This window comes from Lupinus angustifolius, chromosome LG17, assembly GCF_001865875.1.
Source record: "Lupinus angustifolius cultivar Tanjil chromosome LG17, LupAngTanjil_v1.0, whole genome shotgun sequence".
NCBI classification, from domain to species: Eukaryota; Viridiplantae; Streptophyta; class Magnoliopsida; order Fabales; family Fabaceae; genus Lupinus; species Lupinus angustifolius.
In genome coordinates this window covers 6,978,047-6,988,093 of record NC_032025.1, presented here as the reverse complement: position 1 = coordinate 6,988,093, position 10,047 = coordinate 6,978,047, and the positions used below count along the sequence as shown (strand labels likewise).

The window sequence follows — 10,047 nt, the reverse complement described above, 5'->3', positions numbered from 1 at the left end:
GAACGGAATCACACTCAAGGCTACAAGATTTCAAGAAGATCAAGAAAGTGAGGATTCTAGTTCAGATTCTGATTCTGATGAAGACTTGACTCTCCTATTTGAAAAATTCAAGAAGTATCTCAAGAAGAAAGGAGGGATCAAGAATCTAAATAAAGAAGCCAAGAACTCAACCAAGAAAAGCAAGATTCCCAAAGAAGGCTTCACTTGCTATAAGTGTGGAAAATTAGGCCACATGAAGCATCAGTGCGCCAAAAGAATCATACATTGTTTGGAACGATTCCGGGACAGATTCGACTTCAAGCTCATCCGATGAGGAGAAAAATTCAAAGGTATGCCTTATGGCACAAGTGCATGAGAAGTGCACATCTAGTGATGAAAATGATTCTATTGAGGTACATTCATATACTTCATCATGCTCTAATGACTCTCCTCCATATGATGAATTATATGCAGCTTATGTCGAAATGCATGAGGAGTTAAAGAAAATTGTTAAAATATAGATAGAAAACGAGTTATCTCCTTGCATGAAAAGAAAATAATTGAAATGCAAAAGGAATTAGATGAACTTAAAGTTTAAAATGAAACTCTTGATCTTATCTATGCGTGTGCCTCATGTGATTTCTCTACTTCTAAATTATGCCAACCCTATATATTTGATACTTGTGAGAATTTAAATGCTGAAAATTCTATTTTGAAACAAAAACTTTCAAAGCTCACATATAGTCAAGAAAACCTTAACACATTACTTGCTAATGAATTCATTAAGCATGTCACCCTGTAAGCCTTTACATTTAAATATTGTAACGCCCCGAAAATTACTCCAACAATATTGCCCAAACATGGGTAATTTTTTTTTTTTTTTATAATGTAAAACTCTTCATGTACATTTAATTCCTTTTCGAGACATCACATTTAGTAACCTAAAATGCGGAAAAGACAACAATAATTCATGGAATGATCCTTTATTGAAAACATTATAAGTACCCTACACAGATACTCGCCTCAAGGGCAACTAGAAATAGAAATGACCACTAGCGACTAGCTCCAGGGTTAGCAGGTGTACTAGAACACTCGTTGGGATCCTCCTCCGTCTCAGAATCGGAAGAAAGGTCCACCACCTCAATGGAGTTCTCTATATACACCAACTCCATACAGTCTTCCTCTTCGGCTTCTCGCTCATGTTCTGGGTTGTTGGACGAACCTTGTGACTTTCTTCCCACTCTCGCCTCTACCTGAAGATCGGGCGGTGTCGGTATAGTGGCTCTCTTCCCCGGTGGGGAACTGGGCACATCATCCCTACTCCGTCTCCGAGCAGATGGTCCAGTATCAGTAGGTCCATGAGGGATCACATACTGAATGGATGACGCAGTAGGCGCAAATCTCCGAGAAGGCAAGGTGAATGAAGCCTCCAAGTTTGCATGATGAGAAGGGAAGCGCATCGTAGAGCCGTCACAAACCATCTCTAGCTCTAAGGCACAAGGGCCTATGTAGGTATATCTATGTCCATCACTACTCCATGTCCCCTCCTAGGACATCGAAAATCGGTAGCTCCGAATCCTCGTCGTATGCTCCATCTAAACAAGAACACGAACCGAGAACAAGCAAAGAGAGTAAGAAATCTGATGAATATAATTCATTGACGGCGTGGAACTACATAGAATATCACATCCAGAGCGACACACATAGTATACACAACATAGATCATAATCATAATGCACAATAATGAGTGTGGTTATAACTCAGATCATGGGGATTAATATCCACGATCTCAATGTATGAATGTTATGCTTATTTCATCCATCCTTACACCAATGTCCTCCCAATATACTATTCGGAAATAACCAAGAGTACAGGTCCCATAACAAGCCGATTTGATCGCACCAAAATTATTCCTCGCAAGGATATATATATATATATGATCGATCGGTTTCGAAGAACGGTCCATTTCAGGATGGTGTCGTATCAAACACTTTCTATGCATCCCTCTCATTGATCCTGATTGCAAAGAGGGATTGTCAGAGATCGTCTAGTTTGCACTGTGAGAACTGTCTGATCCAACAGAATACCTCATCCAGGAATACAGGGGACTCGTCTCACCTAGACTCTCCATCAAGACTTTGCTGACGAATCACCGCCATCGCCATTCCTCTCAACATCACGGGGCTCGTCCGTCTCCCGTAAATTTCCTCTCCACTACTTCGTTATTTATAATGAATGTGCACACTAACCGAAGTTAGCCGATTAAATATTTTAATTAGTCTTTTAAAATGATCGGTCCATCCTAAGACATCTCCCAAAGGAATGCTTCTTGTGGGACTCGATCTTACGTTATCACGTAATATAGGAATAACATCCCTACCACTACGAACCATCTCTGAATTACCCTAGATGGCCACATGGCCAAGCCTCTTATGGTAACGACATCGTTGCGTGGTATCATGTAATCCTTTTTAGGCATAGCCTTGCTCAGGACATCCTCGTCGGAATCCTTGTCCACATAAGGCGCAAGAACCAAAAGTAATAGTATAAGTCTGTTGATTTAGGAACCAGACTCAATCCTCTGAGCCACAGTCTTTCCCAAGTGTAAATAAACTTCACGCCCAAGCTAGGGCTATTGCCTAAGCAATAAATTAATAAAAAACAGTCACAATTTATGTTTGTTTTTCGCCCAAGCGAGAGACTGTCGCTCAAGCGACCAATTCATCAAAACAGACTCAATTTCGTGCATGGTTCTCGCTCGAGCGAAGGGACTGTCGCTCAAGCTAAAAATCCACCAAAAAATGGTCAAAATACCTGTCTGGACTTGCCCAGGCGAGGTACGGTCGTCCGGGGCGTCAAAAACGCCAAAAAAGACTGTCTGGCCCTCGCGCTATTTAGGACCATTCTTCTCTGTTTCTCCCCCGCCCAGGCGAGGTGGTCCAACTACTAGGACCATTTTCCTCGCCCTTTTGGGCTACCGGATCGAAACTTTTCGTTGTTTTCGATCCCAATGCATTTTAGTTTCTTGAGTGGTGTTCCTTCATGGATAACAACCACAAGACTTAATATTTTATACTATCTTAGGGGCATTCAGCCTTAAGAAACATCGTACTTAATCCAGACACGAAATCATTTGGTTAAGTACGAGTTTCTAACAAAACAGAAATAACTCTCAACTTTTGAGATAGTTGGGAGGTCTGGATGTCATATTCAGACACCACTATGTCACGATGTATTCTCTCTCACCTTGGGTTGTAGCATGGTTGATTCCCTTTTCGTGAATGGATCGGTTGTCCGACTTTGAATGCCTCGAAACTAACACAAAACACAAATCAGTGATTCGCGAGTTAAATCGCTTTCCTACTAACTCTAAGATAAAAACATCATTTTAATCCATTCTAAGACATCCGAGACTTTCATCCATCCGGTCCAAGATTCATAATCTCGAACCATCCTTTATCCTTGAAAGTCTCGTTCTCGATCCCTACCGTGTTCATGATCATTTCAACACCTTTTCACAAGGATTGATCTCGTGATCAAAACGACATTTCGATTCAAAATATTTCTTTGATTTCAAAATCATCATCTTTCATCAACATAAATAACATGCATATATTCAAAACACTAAAACAGCCCCATGAACAACAAGATTTCATGGTTTTCAAAACAACAATTTCTAGATTCACGAAAACTTATGTTTCGTGTTCTTGCGTCTAACAAGAGATAGGAAGGTTTTTTAGAAAATTTTGATGGTTAAAAATGTTTGTAACATACACACAAACATCATACTCGAATATCAAAAACAATGAACGGCTAGATTTTCTAAAAGATTAAGAACAAAAGGGATGAGGTTTACCTTGAAGTTCTTGAGAGCCAAATGAAGAAGAATGTGGAATGAAATGTCAAGGGTGCTCTAGGTTAAATGGTCCTTTTAAAGGAAACGAATTAGCCTTAGAGAAGCAAGCCAAAGGTTTCAAAAGTAAATGACTCTTTAAAAGGGATTAAATCAGATTTAAGGTGAATTGAATCTGATTTATGGAGGCAAACCAATGGTTTCCAAGATTAATGGTGCAATGGGTAAGTGAAGGGTTTACGGAATTTAGTGTAAAAATGAGTAGTTTCGCTTGCTTGTCACACAAGTTTCACTTAGGAAAATGAGGTGACTTTTTCGGCGAATCATTCGTGATGAGTCCATGCCTAAGTATTGTCGGCTAATACTTGGTTGGATATTAAAATCTTCCAATTACGGTCAGAATTTCGAAATTCCGAATTCGGAGTTGAAAAATATTTGGAAATGCGTTTTGTATAAACTTGATGTCTATCCTGACTCGAAAAACGTTTTTGGGCCGAATTCGGGCAGGTTTGGGCCCGACAGCAGTCCAAAAACCTTTCGTCACAGAAAATAACGAAAATTTACCACAAGATAGGAATTCACAAAGAAGACTAACACTCAACTACGGTTTAGCCTAATTCATTACCGATTAATTTCTAAAATTAATTTTTATATAAAATAAATAATTAATAAAATATATGAAATTTTCAGGATGTTACTCTTCTTGACTTAAAACCATGATCATTAAGTTACAATGATAGTGACTCAATGATAACAATGATATTATTTAAGCTTCGAGTGCGACCCTCCCTAAATAAATTGATGGAATCACATGTTACAAGGGTTCTGGGTCTTGCCATAATTGTAAGGAATAAAATATTAAAAAAATGTTACATGTTCAGTTTGGCATCCACATCCTTATACCTTTCTTGTTAGGAAAGTTCTCAATGATTTTTCTCTCCTTTATTTTCCGTGATCGAAACGGTGGGGTATTGGTATCAAATTCAAGTATACATATAATCATAAAATATTACTTAAAAACAGGTAGACGGCTAATCGTAACATATATTACTCAAAAACATTTTCCTTGCTTATCAATATATTAATTAAGTTTTATTGAGAGAAAAAAAGATGTATATATTCATAAATGTGTACATTATCATTATAATTTACCATTCATATTTAATAATTATTAATTTAAAATATAAATAATAGAAATGGACAATAAATAATACGTTAAATATATATATAAATTTTTATACTGATACTCAATCGCCTCCTACCTTGTTTGTCAAATAGATTGACTGGTCTATCCGATGAGAGATTGGAAAAGCAAGTCAGTGTCACTTGGCAACATGCTTGTAGTCTTATATTATGTCACCCATGACGTTTTTTTCCTTAACATACAATCTATCCCACTGACTCCTCCGTCATCAAATATAAAGAATAGTATTAGAGAAGAACATAGTCTATATTGATATTATTATATTTTATTACTTTTGCCTTTTAAAATTTTTTATTCACCTATCAATATATAATTAATTTGACACAAAGAATATGACATTATTAAAAACAAATGATCCATATCTAGTCTATACATTATCTATCAACTATTATTATATTTTATTATTATTAACTTTTTAAAAATTATTAGTACAAATAATGAATAAATGATATATTAATAGTATATAAATTTTTATAACCTTGTGTGTGTATATATATGATACTAATATAAATAGAAGCTGCGGTTGGACTTGATAACTTGCATCTCCCTCATTTACTCTTTTATTTCATCTCTATTCATATCCATAATCACCACAACATGGTTTCCACAAATGCACCAATTCAAATATTCTTCTTTCCCTTTGTAGGTGGAGGCCATCAAATTCCGATGATTGACACAGCTAGAGTATTCGCATCTCATGGAGCCATTTCAACAATCATAACCACACCATCAAACTCTATAAATTTCCAGAAATTAATCACTCGTGACCAACAAAATGGCCTTAACATCATAATTCACACCCTCACACTCCCTCATAACTCTGCTGACATAATAGACATGTCTTCTGGTCCCATGACAGATACCTCGAACCTCCTAGAACCGTTGAAACATTTACTTGTCCTTCAACAACCTGATTGCATTGTCGTCGACATGTTTCATCGTTGGGCTGGCGAAGTTATCGATGAGCTTCGAATCAAAAGGATTATCTTTACTGGCAATGGGTGCTTTCCTCGCTGTGTTCATGAAAATATTAGAAACCATGTTCAGCTTGAGGATATTAGTTCAGACTATGAACCTTTCACTGTTCCTAATCTGCCTGATAGAATAGAAATGACAAAGTCTCAGCTTCCTATTTTCTTCAGAGACCCTTCTGTGTTCCCTGATAGGTTGAAAAGTATTAAACAGTTAGAGGAGAAGAGTTTTGGAACTATTATCAACAGCTTCTATGATTTGGAACCTGCTTATGCTGATTATGTAAGAAAAGAGTTGGGGCAGAAAGCATGGATTGTTGGACCAGTTTCACTTTGCAACAGAAGCAAAGAAGATAAAACAAATAGAGGGAAAGTATCCACAATCGATGAGAAAAGTTGCTTGAATTGGTTGAATTCTAAGAAGGCTAATTCAGTTCTTTATGTTAGTTTTGGAAGTTTAGCTCGCTTACCACATGAACAACTAAAGGAAATTGCTTATGGTCTTGAAGCTTCTGATCATTCATTCATTTGGGTGGTGGGAAAAACATTGAACTCTTCAAAGATAGAAGAAAATGGGAGTGCAAACTTTCTTCCAGATGGGTTTGAAGAGAGGATTAAGGAGAATGAGAAAGGGTTAATCATAAGAGGTTGGGCTCCACAGTTGTTGATACTGGAACATGTTGCAGTTGGAGGGTTTTTGACTCATTGTGGATGGAATTCAACTCTGGAAGGTGTGAGTTCTGGGTTGCCAATGATTACGTGGCCGCTTTCGGCCGAGCAATTTTCGAATGAGAAGTTGATAACAGATGTGTTGAAGATTGGAGTGCAAGTTGGGAGTAAAGAGTGGGTGTTTTGGAATGCAGAGCCAGAGTGGAAGGGGACTGTGGGTAGGGAAAAGGTGGAGTTAGCAGTGAAGAAATTGATGGGGAAGACTGAAGAGACAGAGAAAATGAGAACAAGAGTTAAAGAGATTGCAGGGAAGGCTAGAAGAGCTGTTGAAGAAGGTGGAACATCTTATGCTGAGGTTGATGCCTTAATTGAAGAGCTTAAGGCTCAAAGAGTTGCACTCGAAGCTTAGATGGTTAAACAACACACGTGTTTTTCATTAATTTAGTACAGAAGAGGATCTCAATTCTGTTGGAAACTTTAGTCTCCAATTATTTACAACAAGTAATATTGTATTCACGCTAGATTACACATAAAAAAAGAAAAAATCTTTTTTATTTATCGTATCACTTACTTGAGATCTAATGAGTTTAATTGTGGCCCTGCACAACAAATAAATGCATGGTGAAATTAATATTATCTATCTCAATGATGGGAAAAATATATTATGTCCTGAGAAAATTTTGTCCCCATATATTAAGTCAATCAAAATTTATAAAATAATGTACAAATATTAATTTATATTATTATAATTTTTTACTTACGGTGAACCAAAGGTTAGGTGTACATGATTAAGTGACCAAAGAAACACGTTAGTAAATCTTTGGCTTCTAGTTAGGCGAGATTCAGAACCACATATAATCCAACCCAATTAATGATAGTTTATTTTGACATAATCAGTCAGGATATATACACCTGTCAAATTAGCTTATTATTACATTATATGTTAAACCAATCATAATAACCCATTCATGGGGAAAAGAATTGGTCAATTGGAGGATACAAAAATGAAATGATTTAATGAGCAATTATAATCCATTCAATTATTTGGTTGTTGAAAAGGAAACTCACATTGACTCACACGGCAATTTTGAATTCCCTACAAAAATTCTAAAACAGCCAATCCTACATTGACTGCACATGAAATATCCCCCCTATAAAAAAGCAGCTAATAAAAAAAGATTAAGGAAAGATACATGACGCCCACTCACTCCACTATTCTGATTCCATTATTCTTTCAGTATTAGAGGGGTATAAATGTTACTTGATATTATTTTTGATGTAGACTCTCACACACACACACACCCCCCCCCCACTATTTCCTCTAATAATAGCAAAAATCACTTCTCCTTAGTTCCCTACTACTAACCAATTGGCAATAACCGATCCAAGCCAAACTCCATAAATTTTTGGCTTCAACAGAAACAATGATTTCTTAAAATATTTTGTCCGGAGTATATCTGTTATCTCATAAGTTGTATCACTATATGTATCATCAGTTTATGATTGATTGAGAAATACTTTTAAGTTAAAAAGTTAACAATTGATTATTTAATTGACTAATCACAAATGATGGTATATGCAGTGACACAATTTGTTAGATAACGTAAGCATAGGAAAATTCTAAAATTGGTATTGCATCTCGGGTGTTCGTGGTCCATTTAGATCGGTTTTTAGGAAAAAAATGATCTGATCCAAACACGTAATTAACAATTAACATGTGGTCTGGATCGGTCTGGTATGTTTATATTAAGATGTTCGATCAATCCGATCCAAATATAATATGCAGTTTCGGTTCGGTTTGGATCGGTTTTTTTATTTTATAAAATATTGAAATTACACTTACATTTAAAACTCATAAAAATGTAAATATTAAGCATAAAACAACAATGAAAATAGTGTTCAACAACATTAAAATGTGTGCAACTATAGTATAAGTAAACAACATTATAAAATAGTAAAAAATAGTATGACAATAATAATAAAAGTAAAAAATAGTAACAACAACAACAACAAGATATCAATAATAACAAGACAACAAAATAACAACATATCAATAACAATAATATGAGCATTTGTAACGTAATTTTAACAGTTATGATGTTCCACCGATGATTAATAACATTAATACTTTCACAACAATAAAATTGATAATAAAACACCTAATCAGAATAATACTTGAATCCTCTTTATTTGGTTGTGAGATTGATTTAAGTTCTAAAAATGTGTATCAAAAAACATAGCAACATATGTATAAGTATGTGTTATAGAATATAACAAATAAAATACAGATACAATTTTGAAGTTGGGACTTAAGAATAAGTTTGAAAGACACTTAAAAGTATTACACACTTAAACTTTACATATTATTTTGGCTCGGTCTGGATCGGTCTGGATCCAAGAGGTGAAACCAAAATCCAGACCGGACCAACCGGTCTTTAAAAAATAAGTCCAACACGATCCAAATGCATTCGGTTTTTGCAGTTTCAGTCTATTTTGGATCGGTTTTTAGTTTTATTGTTGGACCAGTCTACCCCTAAATTAGCATCTAGTCATGAGATTGTTTCTATGATGGTGGTAGATGATGAATATCCAAAGAAACAAATGCATGACATAGATGGAGACACCATGCCTATGGATGACATTGAGATAGTTCCAGAAACTCAACATATGGAACAAGAAGCTATGGATGATTTATAAGTCATTTAAATCATTAATTTCCTAATGATAGAGTTCATAGACTTCAAAGTTCTGCTATTAAATATTAGAGGAACGGCTAATTATTAGGCTAAAAGATAAGTGAAAAACCTTATACAAAAGCATCACCCTCCCATTTTGTTTATCATGGAAACTCATACAGTTTGACAAAACTCAACTTTTCTGGAATTAAATTGGCTACAAACCTATTTTTATCAATGAAGTTATTGGCCATTCCAATGGTCTTTGAATGAAGTCATTGTCCATTCTTGTATTAACTCTAACACTATTAGTGTTTCTTTTGGGAAAAAGTCTTGGATTTATGGATTTGTACAAGTATTTTTGTTGGTCTCATTCCTACTCAAAGACTCACATTGTTAATTAGATTTCTGGAAGTAACACTTGTTAGGAGGGGCAGTCACCAATCCTAAAAGTGATTAATTCCTTACTTAACAAGGTAAAAGAATACTCTTGGTAGTATAAAAAAAAGTTGACCTTATGGAATTATCTTTGCCACATCCCTAATCAAATAAGGGGAGCCCTTGGATTATGATTAGTTGTAGCTATAACCTTTTGAATCTAGTGTTCCCAAGGAAATCAGATTTTTATTCAATTCTGGAACATGCCTTACATCTGCCAACATTCTTACGATTCCATCGAACATCTTGATTCTAATT

At 35.6% G+C, this 10,047-nt stretch overlaps 1 protein-coding gene and 1 long non-coding RNA gene across 2 annotated transcripts in view; one reads left to right on the top strand and one right to left on the bottom strand.

The window, feature by feature from the left end:
• Positions 1-7,616, bottom strand: part of LOC109331862 — an 8,809-nt gene extending 1,193 nt beyond the window's left edge. The window contains exons 1-2 of the long non-coding RNA XR_002105852.1: positions 7,438-7,616; positions 2,855-2,857 (exon numbers count right to left, since the gene is read on the bottom strand). This is a non-coding gene — a long non-coding RNA (uncharacterized LOC109331862). The remainder of the gene's footprint in view (positions 1-2,854; positions 2,858-7,437) is intronic.
• On the top strand, positions 5,606-7,244 carry LOC109331861 (abscisate beta-glucosyltransferase-like). The gene has a single exon (XM_019566629.1). It carries the CDS (start codon positions 5,634-5,636, stop codon positions 7,083-7,085), a length of 1,452 nt encoding a protein of 483 aa, XP_019422174.1. The 5' UTR covers positions 5,606-5,633; the 3' UTR covers positions 7,086-7,244.